The sequence below is a fragment of the Notothenia rossii genome (assembly GCF_949606895.1).
Source record: "Notothenia rossii genome assembly, chromosome: 7".
Taxonomy (NCBI): domain Eukaryota; kingdom Metazoa; phylum Chordata; class Actinopteri; order Perciformes; family Nototheniidae; genus Notothenia; species Notothenia rossii.
The window spans coordinates 7,108,884-7,131,652 of NC_136905.1; the positions used below are offsets into that span (position 1 = coordinate 7,108,884).

At 40.9% G+C, this 22,769-nt stretch overlaps 1 protein-coding gene across 4 annotated transcripts; it reads left to right on the forward strand.

The window, feature by feature from the left end:
• The first annotated feature begins 5,249 nt into the window (after nt 1-5,249).
• casp2 (caspase 2, apoptosis-related cysteine peptidase) lies at nt 5,250-22,496 on the forward strand. Of its 4 annotated transcripts, none has more exons than XM_079691466.1 (12): nt 5,250-5,404; nt 6,727-6,889; nt 7,885-8,055; nt 8,357-8,515; nt 9,882-9,948; nt 10,590-10,681; nt 11,414-11,596; nt 13,408-13,536; nt 14,061-14,151; nt 16,142-16,330; nt 19,198-19,307; nt 20,736-22,496. In XM_079691466.1, exons 2-12 carry the CDS (start codon nt 6,740-6,742, stop codon nt 20,868-20,870), a joined length of 1,476 nt encoding a protein of 491 aa, XP_079547592.1. In that variant the 5' UTR covers nt 5,250-5,404; nt 6,727-6,739; the 3' UTR covers nt 20,871-22,496. The 4 variants fall into 4 exon arrangements, with proteins under 4 accessions (XP_079547592.1, XP_079547593.1, XP_079547594.1 ...); XM_079691467.1 differs by having other exon boundaries at nt 16,142-16,318; XM_079691468.1 differs by lacking the exon at nt 8,357-8,515.
• The last annotated feature ends 273 nt before the right edge of the window (nt 22,497-22,769 follow it).

Here is a 22,769-nt window from a genome sequence, read left to right on the forward strand (position 1 = left end):
TTCACTGTTCTTGTGAAGAAGTGGGAGGAGGGTACGCTGCAGATTCCCTTTACTGTTCTCCTGCTTGGTGTCCCGGCTTTTAGGAGTGTCCAATCTGGGCAACCGCTCTCCTGTTTCTTTCCCACGGTTCTTGGATGACTCCACCCCAGTTGGGGCAGAGTGTCGTGCTACAGGTGCTCCTGGTGTTTTAATGGTTGGGGGGCGGGTTGGCCGCAGATCAGCAGTACTGCTCTCTCTGAGCTGGAACTTGTCCTTTTCCAGGTACTGCTTGATCTTTTCCTCCGAGGAAGGGGTGCGCTGCCATGCAGAATTTGCCTTCGTGGGCAACGGTTCACCTGCACCTTTTGAACCATGGCGGGTATCACCAGCTCTGGAAGGTGTTGGCCTCACATCCACCGTGGCTAGCTGCAGGCTGCAGCGTTCCCGATACCGTTTCATTAAGCACGCCCTGCTTAACGGGGCAGTACCGCGTTTGGGTAACCGCTCATCAGTTTCTCGACAGAAGTAATTGTAATCTGGCACCTCCTGTCCTGTCCGAGCTGCTGGAAGACGCTCGCCCTCCTGCTGCATGTATTGCTGGATTTGTTTCTCTCCCTCAGCAATCTGTTTCTCCCTTTCTCTGGTAGCATATAGTTCCTCTCTTATCTTCTGTTGAAGAAGGGCTTCATTTTTAGCAGCATCGGATAATAAAACCTTGTAATGCTTAATGTTGTTTTGTCTTTTTAAATACACTTCTAGTTTATTTTGCTCCTCAGACAACCTGTCACACTGTTTCATTTGATGTAACAAGTCCAGGCTGCCCTCTTTCTCCTCTCTCTCCTTCTGTTCATTCTCATGGTGTTTTTTCCCTCTGTGAGTGGCGATGCTCTTCAGAGCCGCAGCCCTCTTCTCCTTCGCGTCCTTCTGCCGTTTTATGACTTTAGCCTCGGCCTCGGCCACTTCCTTGGACAGCTTCACGTTCTCTCTCTGGATTCTCTGAGCAGCCTGCTGTTTGGTAGCATCTGCCAGTTTGTCTTTAACTATGTCCTTAGGAATCTGCCTCTTCTTGAACTGTTCTGACTTCTCCTGTTTTCTCTGCTGCAGCACTTCCTCTCTGTCAGCCTGAACACGTTTAGTTTCCTTCTCCTTCATGTTCCGTGTTTCTATTTCCCTTTGTCTTTGCCAGTTTTTTCTACAGATTTCCTCTTTGCGAAGTTTTAGTTGTTTGTCCTTTGCCTCCAGTTCTTTTCTTCGCTCATGTCTAAGCTTCTGTTGATGCTGTTCATCGAGGGCCCAGAGTTGGTCTCTTTCTTCCTTCTCCTGCTGTCTCTCCTCTTCTCTCAACAGCTTCTTCTCCTTCGTCCGCTTAATAAGCTCGTCTTTCAGAGCCAGCCTATCACGGCGTCTCTGACGAGTTTTGTCCTCCTCTTTTCTCTGAGCATCAATACATATCTGACGCACCTCTTCTTCCTTCTCCCTTCTCTGTTGGTCAGCCTTCCTCTCTATCCCTCTATTAGACGCAGCAATAACTGCATTGTCCTTTCTGATTCTTTCTTTTAAGAGGTCGCTATTGAACTTTCTGACACCTTCATTCTGGAAGAACCTCTTATCATTGGCTGCGTCAAGCGCTCGCTGCCAGTCCTTTCTCCTGAAATCCACCTCATTTGCAGCCGTCTCAGACCTATAGTCCTCCTCTGCCTGTTTGCACATCATTATTTGTTCCCGCCGCTTCAATATGCAGGCATTGTAGATTGGATGGGCCATTTCAGTTTGTTCTGTGTTGCCCTGTTGTGTTGGGAAAATACTGTCCGTACTGCAACCCGTGTTGTGTCTCAAAGAACTGCTGGACTCAAGACTCAAAACTTAGTCCTATAAGAATTTGGTTCAGACAATTTCAAAGCCATTAATGACATCATCGCATCATGTGACCTGATGAATTCAGATAGTGACCTCTTCACATTCTGTGTGACATCACTTGACTTTGTTCAAATATTTGCATTCCGAGTTGCCTAGTTACAGTTGCTAGGCAACCAACATCATTTAGTTGACACCTGATTCTAAACTAATGTATTCCAATCAGGGGCGGATCTATACAAATATTCATGGGGTGGCAAGAGGGTGGCAGGAGATGTTGAGGGGTGGCATCCCCTGGCGGAAGTATATGCTGATTTAATCGCAGTCAATGTTAACTTGGAAAGCCACAATATTAATAGTTTAACTCAATAACAACAGGATACATCATTGTGGCACATCAGTAAAGCCTTAAATATAAATATATAAGGTGGCAGACATAATTTAATGAATTTTAAATGAACAATAACAAATAAAAGACCAGCAGGGGTACCAAATCTATGCAGACTGCAATACGTACATTAATTAACTGTCTCGTCAATGTTTGTGTGAATTAATATGATAATATTTTACAATCATATTATTCCTATCAGCTGTCAATTACTTTTTTGATTTACATATTCATTTATTATTCAATAAACTACATCTTTTTGAGGAGTTAATGATGAATGTTCCTCAAGATGTTTGCTCCCCCTCCTTCAAATTTGAATGACTATCATATATTAAAAGATTAAAAGAAACAGTTCAGCGCCCCAAGACTTTACTGCAAACAGTTTCAACCTTGACTTCACATCAGAAAGAACAAACATTAAAGAAGTGACTAACTGCATCAATTAGGGTTAAAAAACGTGTATTCAGCTAAAACATATACATGGCTGCAGTTATTATCCAGTGGAAAGTCCTTACCTACTGGCCTAGTTAAATCCTTTGTGCCTGCTGTAGCCATCAGGCTGCACAACAAAGGGTCAACAATGTTACTGGACATAACTACACACTGTTTCCATACATCCATGCCAATATATGTAATATTAATGACCCAATATGTGTTCATTTTAATTTTCATTCATTTCTTACTTCATAGTTTATATGTCCCAATGTGTAACTAGCTATATATGCTCATTTTTATTTTTATTTTGTATTCATTTGTTATTTCATAGTTTTTCATCATTTGTATTTGTATCTTTGATTTTATTAATCTGTGTGAATCTGTGCTGTCCTGTTTTTCATTCTTACCCTGTTGCTGTTTGAACTACTGAATTTCCCCACGGGGATTAATAAAGGTCCATCTTATCTTAAATCAAAGTGGTTACTTTTTTTTGGCTTGGCAGTGTAGTTTTACACACCGTCTTATTTGACTTTCTCAGGACTTAAAACTGTTTTTTGGGGGCAGACCCCCACACAGAAAAATAAATATACACACATACAAGGTCATAATTGTAACAGTTTTTGTATGATCATCCATTCCGTGAGCAGAGCATCAAGTTGGCATGCTGAATGCGGCGATTACCATCTTGTTCAGAAAAACACCTCACAAACTTATTAAGATCCAAAGCTTTAGTGCGTTTTGATTCAATGCTGAGTACAGACACAGACTTGACAGTCTCTTCTCTGTCATTGTAGACCACAAATACCTCATTCCTTGGGTCCGAATCGGTCCGAATGCTTCTCGTTTCCGCCGTCCCGTTCAAATGCCGTCAATCGTGTTTCCACGTTCGTGCCAAGGACGGGGGAAGGGTTACAATGCTCGGGTCTTGTGCTGCATTAACTTGCACTCGGACATTAGAGACTTTCTCTCATAAATGTCCGATGAGCCACAACTTTTCTTTCAAAACAAAGCTGCCAACTGGGGTGGCAGCTGGGGTGGAAACGCTATTTTTTAGGGTGGCAGTTGCCACCCCATGCCCTGATTCCAATTAAAAGTACAGGTATCTTAATTAGAAGTAATAAATAGCATAAATATTAGTTTTGAGTACAAGTTCCCTAATAATGTTGAGTATTTCAGTATTATAATCTGTAATTACAATACTATGAATTCTGGGGTGGGGGGGGTTGGTTTATGTATTTGGGATTCGCCTTGAACTTTCCTCATGTAAGAGTTTGCCGGTTTTTCCTGAGTCAATGCGGGTTTTCCCACCACAAATAGTTGAGAATAAATGGCTTTTTTTGTGACAGGTCAAATGTAAGATAACCACAAGAGGGCTCCATATTCTTTATAAAACATTTTCTAATTACTGTACAATGCATGCATCTGTGCATTTTCTACCCATACATGCAGTTGATACAAATAAAACAAACGTATTTACACATCATAAACATGGGGCCAATTTCAGCCTTACATCTTTTTGACATAAGGGGAATCTGTAAATAGCTTTCATTTAAAAATTATGAATTTCAATTGGTTTGTGAAGTGTTTCTGTGTCTTAGCACAGTACTTAAGTGGGTTGAAGTATTTGACCTTAATTGACCCTTCAGACAAAAGTTTGCATTTGTTAATCCTGAGTCTGCATGTGCTTTACATTGAGAGGATGAAACATTTACATTGATCAGTGGATGTGACCGACAAAGCCTGCAGGAGAAGTTTCTAGTTTAAATCCAAGACATAAAAAAACACCGCCATGGGATCACTTTGAATTTTTTTATTTTAAACTGTGATTATATGAAAATGTATGTTGGACAAATGCAGGGTTTGTTTGGTGAGAGCCCAAAACAATGACAAGAGAAAAAACAATATGCCAATTAATGGAATAACTTGATTGATCATGTATAAAATGTTCTTACTGACAAACGTTTTGCAGATAATAACACATTAAGCACAGGATAATTGTATAACTGTACATTTTACATTCAAACAAATAAAAAATAGTTCAAAAGAATAAATCCCTGCTTTCTCCGCGTCATACAGTATTATGATATATTGCTGAATTATTATAGCTGATGCTTTGAGTTGGATCTATATTTTCACAGTGAACAAACAATGTATTTGTGAAATAGTGGAGTTAAAAATACAGAGTTTCTCTGTATTAGAAGTATAAAACAGCACGAATACTGGAGCAAAGTACATCTAAACAAAGTATTGACGTTTTCTTCTCAATATTCTGAGCTGCTGTCATGCTATATGAGTGGAAATCTGTTTACTTGGAATCCCATTCCCTTTGTTTACAGCCAATAACAGCCCATCATCTTGGAGATAAATGACTTCCCATTAGTCAAATGTTTATGACTATCTTCAACGAGCTCCTTATCAATTGGCTACTTATTTACAGATAACAGATTCAAATTCAAAATGCCCCTTTTAGCCCCACTTGTGAACTCCTTGTGGGTGGCACTAATCTGGGTGGCACCAATCTGTAAGAAGCCTTGTGATTGGATACTGGACACGTCACTCAAAATATAGTCTGCTCTCATTGGTCCTAAGCCCAAAACATGTATCCTAGAAGCCACGCCCCCTTTCATGCAGCACCCGTCGGAAGTTGCTGTGTGAAGTGGAGTTAAAAACGGGATTTTGAGGCAGTTTTTAAACTCTTCGACATTTCTTTGGACATTTTTTATATTCTGTTGCAGACACAGAATAACGGTAAGTCGTGGGTTTGAAAGGAATTACATATTGCTCACTTAAATGCAAGAAAAAAGGGGAGGTCCGAAGTCAGCTAGCTAGCTAGTTAGCATTTGTAATTATTAGCCATCACGTTTTAACTATCATTTAAAATCAACAACATTACAGTCTCTTACAATACATCGTGACATTTTGTTAAGCTTATTTTATTAAGATGTCTGTTTTGTTAGTTGTTGTCAACTATGAAGTTACCTATACCTTTTCATATCGTGGCATCGTCTAGCTAGCATCTTTGGCTTTATTTTAATTTTATAGTAAATTATAAGTGATTGATAATTATATTTTGTACTGGCACGATCACCGAAGTTTTATTTATAATTATTTAGCGAAATGTCCGATTAAGAAAGCCAAACGACAGTGAAATGTGCACCGATAGTATCTCGTCGCTATCTGAATAAATACAGAGGAACACACACTAGTGCTGTAGTAAGAGTAAGACGTTGGAGTTGTTTACATTCCCGGTCACGTTTTTCTGAATCAGAAATCCTCTATTAGTCCCGCAGCTGGGAAATGTACTGTATCAAAGCAAATCATTGGCATAGCAGGTTTACAAAAAGGCATGCAATAATAAAGAATAAGCTTATTGAATGTGGAGAAGACAAAAGACACACATTAGTCATAATAGAAGTACAAATCCATGGCTAAGAATCAGTGGTGTACAGACGGTACAGACACTAAGTACATCTACTCAAGTACTGTCCTTAAGTATAATTTTGAGGTACTTGTACTTTACTTGAGTATTCAAATGTTCTGCTACTTTGTACTTCTGCTCCACTACAATTCAGAGTTTAAAGGTGTAGTTTTACTCCATTAAATGTATGTAATACTTTTAGTTACTTTACAGATGTGGATGAATGATGTGAAATATAATCATCTCTTAAATCAGACTTTAGTTCCACCTGGAGTAAACTCACAAGCTACCCTGCAGTATACAAAGTCATTCAAACTAGCTGCACCTTTACCAGCTTTGAGAACACTTTCATGATCAATCATTATAAAACATATCATATCTATTATTCTGAAATGGACCAATCTGCACAAGGACTACTTTTACTTTTGGTTCTTTAAGTATATTATGATGCCCGAACTTTTGTTATTTTACTTGAGTAACATTTTGCATGCAGGACTGTTACTTGTGTTAAAGTATTACTACACTGTGGTACTTCTACTTTCACAAGATTGTCTGTATTGTGTAGGGGTCTACCAGGGGCCAGGGTGGTTATACAGTCTGACTGCTACAGTACACGGAGCCTCATGTGTCTTGTTGCCTGTCCTGTCTCTAGTCTACTGGGCAGTATGTTGGAGTGCGGCATGCAGGAGCAGGACAGACGGGCTCTGCAGAGAAACACTGCTGTCCTCTGCAAACAGCTGGTGGTGGACGAGCTGCTCATTCAGCTCCTACAGGCGGACAGCATCCTGACTGAGAGCATGGCCGAGGGCATCATGGTATGTGGACTCTGATATACAGGGTCCCCGCGGATCCTTAACAAGTCTTTAAAGGTCTGGAATTTTAGGAGGGGAGTTATTGAATGTTATCTGGGGCAGAATGAATGAGTGTGCAAGGGGGGGGGGGGGGGGGGGGCATTGGTTTCCATTGGTCTACTGCCATACGATTTTTCTTTTGTCAATGCGAAGGCAGTCATGTTGGGCAATGTGCACTGAATATCTCCCGTTATTCAAATGCCATAAAACTCAGTAACGGTTTACACTGTTGTTTAGTTCATCGATTTTTTTGTATTGGTATTATTTTTTCCTTTTTGAGGCCTTAAAAAGGTCTTAAAAGTCATTACATTTGTACTTCAAATATGTGCAGATACCCTGAGATATGATTATTATTATTATTATTATTATTATTATTATTATTATTATGTATGCTATAAGCTGTCTATCTGTCATCAGGTGCATTTATGTAATTTATTTTTAAGCCGAATTCATATGACTTTGAGCCTGTTTAATTAACCTTTTGATAGCACTTGGTATTTCAAATGTAATGCCGTATTTATTCATCTCAAGATTGTGTGATTTTCTATGTTCTTACTGTGCTCATTTGCATTTATAGACAATTTTTTGGTTTGCTTGTGTCTGTAGACAATACATCGTATGTTAATATTCATCTCAAAAAAATACTTGGCACTAATTACAGCATCTTAAGTGCTTTTCAATGATAATAAACATTCTTTCAGCTCAGCAGCAAAGGGCCTTTTCAATGATTGAAATACACATGTCTGCTTGAATAGCCTTCCCCTGGGGTCAATAGGATCAGTCACTTTTGGCTTTCCTGTAACTTGATTTTAAGATACATCTGCTTAAGGGAAAGCCTAAGTACATTGGTTTCTCCGTGGCTTGTTATAGTGGTTTGATGCCCCCTCTGAACCTCCAGCGTTAAAATGTTTTCATTATTTGTAATTGTTATGTTTTCTGGTTTGTCTCCTCTGCTGTAGGCAAAGCAAACATCTCACAAGCGAAGCTTTCATTTACTCCTTCTCCTGCCGAAGCGAGGGCCCAGAGCCTTCAGCGTCTTCTGCTCAGCGCTGCAGGAAACTGAGCAGCAGCACCTGTATGACCTGATCAGACAACCAACAGAAACATATAGCAAGGAGACATCTTTAAAGGTGAGTGTGAGAAGAGAAGTGCAGTGAAGTTTCTACACTGCTTTCTGCTCACAGGTTATTCAGCCTGAGGAAGAGCCAGAGGGAAGTGCAGTGCGACTAGTCATGTCTGAAAAGATGAAAGAGGTGGTCAGTGACTAGGATCCTTGCAGGCATGTGTCACTCTGAACAGAAGCTAAAGCCTAGAGAACTTTATGTCATTAAAAATCTGTCTTTTTTTACTGAGATTTGTCAGCTAACAGTTAGAGAAAGAAAGTTTCACATTTCCTACGACAGTATGGTGAAGTGAAATGGTCTTCCGCAGACGTCCTCAGTAGACAGAGGAGAGGAGAACGAGGTGCGCAGCAGCTCATCAAGCCCAGTGCGAGCCGCAGATAGCTGCCTGCCCTCAGAGTCTCCAGGCAGGGAGGAAGACAGGAGCTCACAGAGGACGAGGAAGAGAGGAAGAGAGGAGCAGACACATGTGAGAATCATAAACCACATCCATCTTGTGTCAGACAACAACCAGATGATGAGGTAGTCAGACCGCAGGCAGGAGGATATTTAAGTCAGGAGTGCAGGTGACCATGACCACAACAAGCAATCACTGCTGCCACAGAGAACATCCTTCATTATAGCGCTAGGCATAATGGATAATATCTAACAATATTCCTCACTAAATACCTCAATATGGCTAAGATGTTGTACCGTTAAAAATGTTTACACAATGAGATTGTGAAATCACTCTACTGTAAGGCAGTGTATCTGTCCTCTTATCAAAGAATAGAGTATAATCAATAAGTGTAATGTTAAGGTGCGAACAGTGTCAGCCCAGGTGCTGCAGCAGATGGGTGTGTGTGTGAGAGCTAGTTCACACGGGGTTGAACAAGAGTGTGTGTGTGTGTCAGGTGTGATTCAAATGGGGGGATGGGCACATAAGGGGGGGGAAACTGTGTGTGTGTGTGTGTGTGTGTGTGTGTGTGTGTGTGTGTGTGTGTGTGTGTGTGTGTGTGTGTGTGTGTGTGTGTGTGTGTGTGTGTGTGTGTGTGTGTGTGTGTGTGTGTGTGTGTGTGTGTGTGTGTGTGTGTGTGTGTGTGTGTGTGTGTGTGTGTGTGTGTGTGTGTGTGTGTGTGTGTGTGTGTGTGTGTGTGTGTGTGTGTGTGGACAGCTGTATTTGCACACTGCACTCAACAGGGTTCTTACGGTCATTAAAAACCTGGAAAAGTCATGGAAATTCAAAATGCTAATTCCAGGCCCTGGGAAAGTTCTGGAAAACAATATTTTTCCCAAAGTTTTGTAAAAGTCATGGAAATGTAACTAAAGTTGCATCAAATATAATTTATATTTTATCTAATCGCTGAAATAGTAATACTCTAATGATAATAAATACTGTATAGTAATGAAATAAAATGGCATTTAGCTGACGAGGTGTTTTGCTGGTGAGAGATTTGAGTTGCTTTAGCGTGTAGAAGCTAGTAAGCCTACTATTTGATTTGTTTTAGATAGGACCAACATGTTTCAGACCTTATTTTCCTGTTCCATGTTCAAATAAACCATTTTCAGTGGTACCGCTGAGAAAGAGTAATGGACCTGGAACATTAAGTAAAGGTCATGGAGAAGCATTAGGAAAAGTGTATGAACCCTGACTCAAACATTGTTTGTTCATCGTCCAGCCCAAACTTGGATAATATAACCAGGAAAAGACAAACAATTTTGCCGTATTACGATCTTTACAATATCCAAAATGTAAAAGTACATCAAGTCTCATCTTACCACATGGATGTGATATTGAAATAAAGTGTTAATCAGCTATTCTAATGTTCTGATGTTTGCATGGTTTTGAATTTCAGAGGTCAGTGGACTCTTCTCTTCCACTTCCCACTGAAGAGACGAATGCCAAGAGAGCGAGGACACAGGGTGAGTGTGGCCTGCATTCAGGTTCAAATACTTCTCACTGTGTTCAATGTTGCTGTCAATATTGTTCTGTTTCCTTGGAGACAAGGGGTGGTGTCAGGAAAAACGGCTTTATCTGTTGTCTAGTTTAAATGCGCAGCGGATTGAATTTAGCTCAGCACAAAGCAGCAGCTACAGAGAGTCCAATCTGTGAGCAGTGTTAAAGACAATCTTATTTCTGATATGCGTACGTGTGTTATTACTCTATTGTTCAGCTACTGTCGGCACCTACAAGCGACACGCCCAGAGAGTGACTCATTCACAGCTCAGAGTGTATTGAGTTTAACTGCTGGCGGCAGCACACAGCGATGTGAGAACCTGGCATCAGCACTTATCTTGCAACACGCAGAGTTCAACTTCCTAATTGTGTGTGTGTGTGTGTGTGTGTGTGTGTGTGTGTGTGTGTGTGTGTGTGTGTGTGTGTGTGTGTGTGTGTGTGTGTGTGTGTGTGTGTGTGTGTGTGTGTGTGTGTGTGTGTGTGTGTGTGTGTGTGTGTGTGTGTGTGTGTGTGTGTGTGTGTGTGTGTGTGTGTGTGTGTGTGTGTGTGTGTGTGTGTGTGTGTGTGTGTGTGTGTGTGTGTGTGTGTGTGTGTGTGTGTTGTGCAGAGTCCATGGAGCTGAGTCTGGATGCAGACAGTCCCATCAAAACTCCCGTGCTCCCGTGCTCTCACGACTTTTACCTCTCGCACTTCCAGCAGGTAAACCTCTGCCTTGTTTGCAGAAACGGACTCTGCTTTTAGATTCGATGATACAAAGTATTTTGATAAGCAATTGGTTTTGTTACAGTAGCATGTTATGAAGGCATTGCACTTGATGTTTCATACACTAAAGACAACACAAAGAGCTTTACAAACCAACCAAGAATGCAGTATACAGAGAAAAACTGTTCATAGGCAGAGCAACTTATAACTTTATAAAAAACAATTAAATAAAAATAACAGGACTGAATAAAACGAGAGCCAATACAATTCAGTTAAAGGTCTTATGGAGGCTTTTCCACAGTTGTCTGCAATAAATATATCAATTATCTATATAATACACTCTATCAAATGTACAGAATAAGCTCAAATATACAAGAATGAACCAACCTACTACCAAGAAAATATAAACACAGTACACCATACTGTATATATCACACAGGTTCAGTTAAATATCTCATTATGATTGAACAAGGACCATGCCGACAAATACATCGATTTTAACAATCAATAAAGTCTCAACCCGACAGACAGTTTAAAATACAGATCTATAAAATATGTACAAGCTGTATTTACTTTTGAAGGTCATAATAGTATTCAACGTAACGTGAACAAGCAAGGTGTCAAAGCCCGAATAGAAATATTGTTTTCCATAAGAAGGTTCTTTTAAAACCATTCGATCCCGTCTTCCCCTTTCCCTTTCTTCACCTTGCACCTTTGTTGATTCTCCAGTCCTACAGAGTTAGTTCGTCCCCTCGTGGCTTGGCGCTGGTGATAAGCAACGTGACCTTTGACCCCTGTGCTGCGCCTGAGCTTGACACGAGGAAGGGAGGGGAGGTGGATGACGATGTCCTGAGGAAGGTCTTCACCGAGCTGGACTACAAGGTCACCGTCCACAGAGACCTCACGGCCCAGGTAACACACACACACTCACTCACTCACTCACTCACTCACTCACTCACTCACTCACTCACTCACTCACTCACTCACTCACTCACTCACTCACACACAGACACACACACACACACACACACACACACACACTCTCTCTCTTTCATACACACTCTATCTTTCTCTCTCTCACACACATACACACACACATATACATACACATGTACACGCTCTCACACTCACTCACTCACTCACTCACTCACTCACTCACTCACTCACTCACTCACTCACACTCACTCACTCACTCACACTCACTCACTCACTCACTCACTCACTCACTCACTCACTCACTCACTCTCTCTCTCTCTCACACACTGAAGCAAACTCAATGTGTATTTACGGGATGTGATTTCAAACAGAAAACCATTCATGTTATTTCCTGGCCAACGCTTGAAAAGGGAAGTTGTAAAAGGGAGAGGAAATACATTCTGACCTTGAATCATTTAGAGAGCGTCGGCGTTGGTAGAAAGAGACTGCTTTGGTTCCCATTTGCAGCGTGGCGGCGTTTCCACAAAGCAAACACACTTTACAATCTAGTGTGTTTCTTATCTCTTGTTAAAGATGTCACCTTTAAACCCAGGAGCAGCTACTCCTGTATGTAACGGCGGGACAGCTTTACCAACAGGGCTGTCATGGTTTGCTCACTTGAGTCAGATCGTAAAGGGGTCCAGCTGACTGATTGGGGAGCCACAGCTAAACCTGGAGACCCTCAGGCTGTTATCCAGCTCCATATTAGACGATGACTCCCACCCTCTGCACTCAGAATTCAAGCTTTTTCCTTCGGGCCGGGGGTTACTTGTCCCAAAGAGTAGAACGAAGCGGTCCCAGCAGCTAATGCACAAATTAACACATCATTGAGGCGTCACACAGATGCCTATTTTTATTTATTTATGAATTTTGAATATCCATGTTTGTACTAGTGTTTTCCTTCTTAAAATGTTTTTGAAATATTTTTGAGATTTGGTTGAGCAGGGTGTACTTTTACTTTTGACGAGTCCTTTTATTAGAGATGTGCCGGTTGTTTGTGTTTGTTCTTAGTGTCAGGATGGATCCCTTGTCTTTTTCTCTGCAAACAAAATGTAGCTACGGGTAGGGCTGCTCGATTATGGCAACAATCATAATCTCGATTATTTGGGTCAATAATTTATATCACGATTATTAAAAACGATTATCCATTTACTTTGAAAACATCCATTTATTTAAAAAAAAAAATTGAACTTTATGTTTTTAACAGTTGATCTTGAAGTAGAATTCAACTGAAAAAAAAAAAGAGTTTTATTTCGATTATGTTGTTTTCATAATCGTTGCAAGCCAAAATCGTAATTGCAATTAAAATACGATTAATTGAGCAGCCCTACCTACGGGTACAAATAAAGAACCTGAACCTGAGGGTTGCATGATTTGGCAAAAACAATCAATTGCAATTCTTTTTTTTCCATTTGCAACAGCAATACAAATGTACCATATAAAGACGGTGTGATTATTGAAAACCACATTCACAACATCATTGAAATGTTTTTTTTAAATTATGATTTTTGATTTTATTTGAAGAGGATCTGTACCAAACACCAATCCCAATTGTAGTCTGGGACTTCTCTGCAGCTCCACAAAATAACACTTGGATATTTTAACATATCTTACCTTTACCAAAAATTGTACTTTGAAAACTATACTCGTCCATTTTGCAATTTCAATATGATTCTGTTGGAGTGCAGCCCTTATTTACCAACATGTATTTGTATTTAAACTGAAATAATCCCTTCTTCTTTGTGCAGGACATGAGGACGTGCATTGAGAGCTTCACCCGGCGGCCGGACCACCATTCTGGGGACAGCAGCGTTGTGTGTCTGCTCTCACACGGGGTGGAGGGGGCGATATACGGTACAGACGGACAACTCCTAAAGGTGGGTGTGGAGGGAATTCTTAAGATTCATGGACAAAGTTTGTCTTTTGTGATATATTTAATAAAGTAATAAAGAAAGTCAATATACAAGTGACATCGATCTCAAATGCAGGAACAGCTACTTCCTCCTCAGGAACACAGCTCACAGTCACACTATATAGTCGAGAGAAAAGCCAACTGGTCCCACCCTTAAAGTCTCTTAGGCATCATCTAAACATCCCCACCATTAAACCATAACACCCCCTCGTCCTTAACCATTTGCAAATCCCCCTTTCACACTTCCTTTGCCCTCCTGCAATGTAAACCCTCAACATGTGTCTCTGTTAAACACATACAAGACTAAAAATACAATTTAATTTAACAGAGTAAAAGGCAATCAGACTATAAGGCTACATGTTTTAAACGATGATATGATCATTTGACACAACATTGAGTTCCTTTATGTATATATGTAGTTTATGTATGCAATGTTTTTGATTGCTTACTGTTGTTAGATATTTAATTGTGTCCCTTGTTGACTTTCAGCTGGACTGGGTGTTTGAGTCCTTTGACAACGCGCACTGTCCGCTGCTACAGAACAAACCCAAGATGTTTTTTATTCAGGCCTGCAGAGGAGGTAAGGCTCTTATGATGATACGTTACACCCTCTATCGTCATTCATTATTGACATACAATCTAATCTATGTCACGATATATATTGAAGGGCCAGGGTGTCACTCAGTTCTTCAAAAACACCTGCACTCAGCGTTTCCGCCAGGGGGGCGTCTTGCCGTCATTTGACGCCCTTATTCAGTTCGGGACGCCCTGGACTCGAGCCGATGGCGTCCAAAAAATATTAACAATTCGAGAAAAGATCGAGAGTTTTTATCGTTTGAAATAACGAAAAGGAAAGGAAAACTGAGGGTCCGGGGTAAACTGTGGTGGACGCCCTCTCAGCCCTGGTCTGGCGGAAACACACTACTTCAAAATCGCTTCAGCATCGCAATGTTCACAGTCTCAAAAGACCCCTCGCAGGGCGTGAAATAAAGCATATTAACCCACACGTGACTCACTTATAGAGGGGTCTGTCTGACTGAACATCATTTACTACAAGTTAAGGCTTCTTACATTCACAGAGTTTGTTTCTAGAGAGTGACATGTGCTGCACACTGAACCACAAATTGTAATCATCAGTGATGCGTTTTAACAAACGATCAAAGCCAGTCGCGCTAGTCCTCTAACGTAAAGTGAGAGCTTCGATGATCACAAAAAACACCCAAAAATGAAGATTTGGTAGCAAAAAAGATCAGTTTAATGGAAATAAAAGAAGGATTTTGACTAAAAACGGATACTTTTCCTCATTTTTTCATTCAATAGTTTTTGCATTAAACATAAATTGGGATCTAAGTTCTTTCCAAAATGGTGCAGCCTCACACGTTGCACTAATCTATGAACCGAAGGAGAAGTCCTTTATTCATCCCACAGTGGGGAAATGGACCTTGCTAAAGGAAAGGGACGGTGCAGATAAGAGAGTAGTGGGTATTAAATAAAAACACACATTAGATGGTGCTGTTTGGTCTTGTGCGTTCATTCAGTTTTTTCACATATGTTGTGTAAATATTGTTAATTTGTTTTTATTGATGTCGTTTAGCGACGTATTGTTCTTTCTGTGTCTTTGTATGCACCACATATACCAAAGCAAATTCCTCGTATGTGTAAAACTACTTGGTAATAAAACCGAAACAGTGAAGCACATGTTAATAAAAGAAAATCAATGAAGTGAAGATATGGATAATGGCGTCTGTTAAAGCTTCTATCAGATTGGTTAGACCCCCTTCCATATAATCAGACGTTGTGCTGTTAGTGAGAGGACAGTTTCCAGGCGGTCCCTCAGCGTGTCCAGATGTTGTCTCCTGTCGCCCTCCTGACCTCTGGGACAGGTGACGACTGACACATCTGTCCATCATCCACACATCTCCAGGTGCTGAGCACAGTGTGCCAACACGTCATAGATGGGCATGGGTCTTCAATAAATCGCAGGATAATAGTCAAGTCAAAGTCAATCTCAAAATATGTTTGTCCACACAGAAAGATCAAAATACTGTTTCCCACAGTCCGAGGTATAAAAAAAACTCACACATTAAAATGCAACAGGGGCCAGTGCCCCCGTAACACTGACCAGGGACCCCCCCTGTAGCCCCCCTCCAAAATAAAGTTACAATATTATGATTTGTTGGAACTAAATCCAATCAGAGACGCGGATGTACAGTGGAGATTAAACTGCTCAATACCTTTTTATAAAAGCAAATTAATTTAATGAAATTGTCACTTACATTTACTAAAACAAATACATTTACTAAAAAGAGAACATTTACTAAAACAAATACCAATTACTGTATTTTATGTTTATTTTAAATGATTAATTTATACTGTCTTTTTAACCCGCTCTCATTGTGCCCCTCTCATGAAATGACTGGCCGTAGCCCCCCCAGTAAAATTGGTCTAGAATCGCCACTGATGCCAACAACATCCTTAGAATGTCTCCTACACCAAGTCTACAACGATAGCACAAATAAAAGGTTTTAGGTGAATTCAAAATGTTAAAAAGTAAGAATCTTGTGTTCCAGAGGAGATGGACTGTGGCGTGGAGCAGATTGACGGCCCGATGAGGACCTGCTCCCCCAGCTGTGAGCAGAGAGACGCTGGGAGGGAGGTGGATGCCTCCTCCAGGCAGGGGGGGGGGCTGGGGAGGATCAAACTGCCCCAGCGCTCTGACATGATCTGTGGCTACGCATCGCTTAAAGGTCAGAGCATTTGTAAGTCTGTCCCTTTTGATACTCTGGGCTGGATTCATAACAATAATAATAATAATAATAAAGCTTTATTTATATACAGGGGGTCCGCGGGGTCTTAAAAAGTATTAAAAGTTGATTAATCAATTTAGCGAAAATGAAGGCTATTAAAAATTATTAAAGGGCATTTCCCAAGGTATTACATTTTGTAGCTTGTTTCAATAAGTATATGAATTGTCCAAAGAGGTTGTGTTCTACAGTCTGCCTGAATGTAATCATTGCGTAGGTGTGTAGTGTGATTCTGTGTAGTTTATTTATGGAATCCCGTTGGATTTGACGCCATCTTAACAGGAGATCGCACGCTCACTGCTTGATAGCGCGCGACGGTCCGTTTACGCCGGTTGCTAAGCAACATCGTTATGGGGAAATGCAAGTCTGCGTCCAAATGGTTGGAAGATAAGGAGGAAGGACAATCAATACTGTATATAGTGAATGTGAGGTAAAGTGTGTCGCCAAGGTAACCGGTTAGCACTCCAAGTGGCGATGAGGTCTTAAAATGTATGGAAAGGGTCTTAAAAAAGGTCTTAAAAGGTTTTACACTTCACTTCAGGATTCCTGCATATACCCTGTATATACTGTAGCACTTTTCATGCAACACATGCAGCTCAAAGTGCTTTACAAAATGACACGTCAAAAGTTAAAAGCAAACAACAAGAAATTCCCCTCAGATTATTTGCTAAGAACTTTTAAAGGTACTTGCAGCAACATAAAACATTCGATCAGGTTGATAGACACAAGGAGCTAAAATATTAAAAAATAATGATTTCTCTCCGACAGATAAGACTCAAGACAACTGAGTCGATGCAACAATATAATGTTGTGTCATCATCATGACTCATGTCTGTGTGTTAGTCATCTGAACTGCTGTTCAAAGAAACAGTGTTGTTCTTTACTGAAGCAACATTTCAACCAGCAGTAACAAACCATCGTGTTGAGTTTCTACCAGTGAGGAACAGGTTCTGCAACTAAACTAAATATGAGAGAATATCTGTGCTTTATGGGGAACGCCACTGGTTTAAATGTGTTGTGGAGTCCTACTTGTTACAATAGCATGCTACCAAGTCATAACACATAAAGGAAATATCAATCTGGAGATTTCACAATATAAAACAACCCAACTACTGCATGAAAAATATAAACATGAGTTAATATTTAGTAAGTAAGTTTTTTTTTTAATTCAATTTAAATAAGGGAACAATTGTATAAAGCCTTTTGTGACTTCAGAGACGCACTAAGACTCATAAATCGCCTTGAGTCAGGTTAGTTACAGAAGAATACAGGAAGGGCTGGGCCGCTCTCTAGAGGTGAGGTATGTTGCCTCATAATTTAAAGGGGACCTATCATGCAAAATGCACTTTTGTACGTCCTTTCTACATGAATATGTGTTCCAGGTGTTCCAGGGAACTCACCAAGTGTCAGAAAACACACCCCTCTCTATTTCCCTCCATACCCAAATCTCTAAAAAAGGGTCTGCAACGGATCTGATACAGACTGATCCAGATTTGAACACTTCTGTGACGTCACAGAAGTGGCGCTACGGCTATTGGGCCAACTCCACCAATCAGGAGGAGACAGCCACGCACATTGCCGTTGGAAAGCGCTGGAGACGCTGTAGTACATATGTCAGGCCTGTAGATGGTGCTGTTCTCACAGAATCAGCCCATGCAAAGACAGTGTTAAATTGAGCGAAATGAGGAATGGCTAAAATGCATGATCTGTTTGGTATTTTGAAAAATAAAAAGTATAAATATGCCTTTATATAGGTATGGCCCTACACTATATTATTCAAATATAGCATGATAGGTCCACTTTAAATTAAAGGTGGGGTAGGTAATTCACTTCAGAAACACTGTTTGTTATATTCCATGGAATGCTCTTAACATCCCGATAACAATGAATACATGAAATGCTTTGACAATAAATACATAAACAAATCTCATCTGTGGAAGCCGTAGTACTGTAAAAAGCACGACCAATCATCTGAGCCGGCCCGGCTAAAGTAACTGGATGGCCTACCTGCCTGTCAGCCTTCCATCTGTGCACAAACTTGTAGGAGGCTCTGTAGGGAAGTCTGAAGGAAGGGGCAGATTTTTTTCGCCTGCGTACTTTCAAATTCTAGCGCACTCGAGCTGGTTTCTCCATTCTTACCTACCCCACCTTTAAGCTCTCCAAAATATTTCATTTATTTTGTTACAGAAAGTGTTGGCAGCTCATTCGTTAAAACAGAAGCTTCAGATTCATTATAATAAGGGGGAAATATGAAGAGTACATTTCAAGCTTGTTTTACAAATAAGTTATTGGGCTTTTTTCTTATCAACTAAGATATGTTAGAAAATGTTTCCAACTTGAATTGACAGAATGTATTTGAACATTGGGCTTACGAACACATGAATGCTACACTGTAATATATGTTTAGATATATTTAAGAAGTACAATAAGAGCACAAGTTTCATGTGTGGGCCATATTCAATTACACTTTAAAAAATGTGCTGCGGGCCGCTTAGTCTGCCTTTGGTGAAGTCAACATCTCTAGGGGTTCAACACTTAAAGCTATAACATGACTACTGAGAACAATATGTGGAGTAAAACCTCAACTTTCAAAAAATCTGTACTTTGCGAGTCTGAACGTGTTAGAGTAAGAACAAAGGAAATGTGTCCCAATGGCTTTAGTTCATACACTGTCCCTTCATCTCTGCCTTCCTCTATTTCACTCTAAGGGAGATTGAACTGTTGTTGTATAAGAGGTTTTTTGACTTTGTGTAAATCCCAGACCCCACCTTCGTCTCTCTCGACACATTAACCCTCCATCGTGTGATCTCTCCCCCCTGAAGGCACGGCAGCCATGAGGAACACGAAGAGAGGCTCGTGGTTCATTCAGGAGCTGAACTCCTCCCTGCGCCTGAACGCCAGAGACACTCACCTGGCAGACATCCTGGTGCAGGTGAGCCAACACATCGCCTGCTCTCACATATCTACATTTACAATGAACGTGTCATCGTGTCATATCTTGAGTATATGTTTCTTAGTGCTTCCTTTTCTTATTATTGATTTGTTGTCTACCGACTGGTTAGCTTTTCAGCGTTTGGTTATTTGTTTTTATTGTTTTTTACTAAGTTATGTTTGCTCAAGTTTTCTTTTATTGTCACATTTCTTTTCTCCTTAGTAGATTAAGATGATATTGAACAACTAACCAAATTGTAAGAGGTTGTTCTCTCACAATATCTTAAAACTATTTTATTAATGATCAGTAATTTGGAAATAATGACTTGGGTGGTTGGGTGGGTAGGTAGGTTGGTAGGTAGGTAGGTAGGTGGGTAGATGGATAGGTAGGTAGGTAGATGGGTGGGTAGGTAGGTAGTTGAATAGGTAGGTAGATGGATAGGTAGGTAGGTAGGTAGGTAGGTAGGTAGGTAGGTAGGTAGGTAGGTAGGTAGGTAGGTAGGTAGATGGATGGATAGGTAGGTAGGTAGGTAGGTAGGTAGGTAGATGGATGGATGGGTAGGTAGGTAGATGGGTGGGTAGGTAGGTAGGTGGATAGGTAGGTAGGTAGGTAGGTAGGTAGGTAGGTAGGTAGGTAGGTAGGTAGGTAGGTAGGTAGGTAGGTAGATGGGTGGGTAGGTAGGTAGTTGAATAGGTAGGTAGATGGGTAGGTAGGTAGGTAGGTAGGTAGGTAGGTAGGTAGGTAGGTAGTTGAATAGGTAGGTAGATGGGTAGGTAGGTAGGTAGGTAGATGGATAGGTAGGTAGGTAGATGGATAGGTAGGTAGGTAGATGGATGGGTAGGTAGGTAGGTAGGTAGGTAGGTAGATGGATAGGTAGGTAGGTAGGTAGATGGATAGGTAGGTAGGTAGGTAGGTAGGTAGGTAGATGGATAGGTAGGTAGATGGATAGGTAGGTAGATGGATAGGTAGGTAGGTAGGTAGGTAGATGGATAGGTAGGTAGGTAGGTAGATGGATAGGTAGGTAGGTAGGTAGGTAGGTAGGTAGATGGATAGGTAGGTAGGTAGGTAGGTAGATGGATAGGTAGGTAGGTAGGTAGATGGATAGGTAGATGGATAGGTAGGTAGGTAGGTAGGTAGGTAGGTAGGTAGGTAGGTAGGTAGGTAGGTAGGTAGGTAGGTAGGTAGGTAGGTGGATAGGTGGGTGGATGGGTAGATATAAAGATTGATAGATAGAAATATATATATATATATAAAGACATTTCTACAGTAGAAGACCATTAACTTCATCCAGGTGACAATTCCCGGAATTTACCAATTACAAATGTGTGTTGTGAACAAATAACGATAATAAAAGAATGAATAAACTCAGACTAAATAAGTGTTTAATCTCCTACAACTTTAGTCATCCTGTATTTCTGATTTCTCCAGGTGAACGGGCGTATTAAGGAGCGGGAGGGTTACGCCCCCGGCACCCGCCACCACCGCTGCAAAGAGATGTCGGAGTTCACCAGCTCTTTGTGCAAAAACCTCTACTTTTTCCCCAAGTACCACCCGCAGTATTGACATGCAAATAACCACAAAACACACACACACACACACACACACACACACACACACACACACACACACACACACACACACACACACACACACACACACACACACACACACACACACACACACACACACACACACACACACACACACACACACACACACACACACACACACACACACACACACACACACACACACACACGGAGAGCAGAAGCCACTACAGATCATTCCACTCCAATTACTGCCACACACTCGCACATTCCTCTTTTACAACTTCATTTATATTCTCCGTGTGAGTCCATACACACTCTCTCGTTAAAAAAACCCGGAAAGGGAAACAGAGCCAGCTTATGTTAATCCGCATGTACTCGGAAATGTGCAATGTATGAGTACACAACTAACTCCTGTCTCTGTGTGTGTCTATGCCAGTTAGAGGGTTTAGTTGATAATACTTTGTTAGTTTTGATTTCCTACTGCACAGCTACTTTGAGGATTCACTCTCTCCCTTTTTAAAAATGTATTTTCTACACAGGTCTATTTTTGTTGCTTTATTTTGTACGAGATAGTTTTTATAAGGATGTTTAAGCCCGTCCTCTTTATTTGTATATAATGTTTTAATGTAATTTCGTGTAATTTCGCGTAGTGACAGGCAGGGGGCAGCACATCAACTCTTTTTCCATCAATGTTATCCCTTATGTGCAGTTCGAACATGATCTCTGTTGTCATGATTCCAGCTTTTATTTTTCGGTTAAAATAGGCTGAAGTGATGACTTACCAGTTTCTTTGTGCAGCAGGAACAAATCTGTTCTCACAGGTTTTCCCTTAAGAAGAGGGGAAACCAAACAGGGCAGCTTCAAAACAAGACCTTGAAATGTTTCATTTATTTTTACGCTTTTGTTTGACGACGTTCAACCAGAAAAAAAATCTGCTTTTTAATCCTAAATGTCCCCCACTGTATATTTCAGCGGTGTGTTACTGTATATGTGTCAGGGTGGGTGGGTGGGGGGGGGCTGTGGTGCTACTTGTGGGGTCTTCCTCCAACCGTGTGAACTCTGACCTTTAAGCTGACTCCTTATAGTGTCTCTCCTTATGTGGGAGCTGCACATATTTGACTGTAGCTCATACAGTACGGATGTATTAGTCTTCCATTAACAATATGCAGTTTTTCTACCGCAGCCTGTGCCATGTGACGACGATCTTTCAGACGAATGTGTGACCGTGGAGCTCTCAGAGAATATTGAATATGTTTGACAATCCATTCCTGAAGGCCGTGTGAGCTTTGATGTTTCCCGGGAAAGCCCGGAAGTGTTTGTTACAACAGTGTTGTAGTCAAGGAAGAGTTGATATGGTCCAGGCAGAATTGATTGTTAATCATCTGTGTGTGAGGCGCTTGGGTTCAAGTTAACCCCGGTCTGGAAGGGGCTCACCTTTCTTATTTTAGTTTTCTGTAATAATCCAAACCCAAACATCCGAGTGGTGTAAGAGGTTTACTCTGCTGTACTCAGACTGTTTGAAGGTGGATGTTTGCTGCCAAAGCTCTGCTGTCGGTCCAAGAGATTTTATTTCTGTCCAAACCAATGACTGCCAAATGTTCCACACAATAAATGGGCCAATGATTTATAAACAAGACAACCTGGTGTGTTTTTTTTACAGCTGCATGAGCATTTGATGCTTTTCCTGTTGCTTTTGTTTAAGCTGAAATCCAGCTGTGTGAGTGTGAGGCACTGATGATAAAGAGAACAGGAATCACAATAGAGGCGAAAATACCCAGAAACCCAGGATCTTATGCATCCACTGCCTTTTCCTTAAACCCCGCCTCCTCACCATTACCTAACGTCCAATCTCAGGGGGTGTTTCTCAATGTCGAGTAAAGCTGCTCCAGAGCCACTATTTCAAGCAGACTGT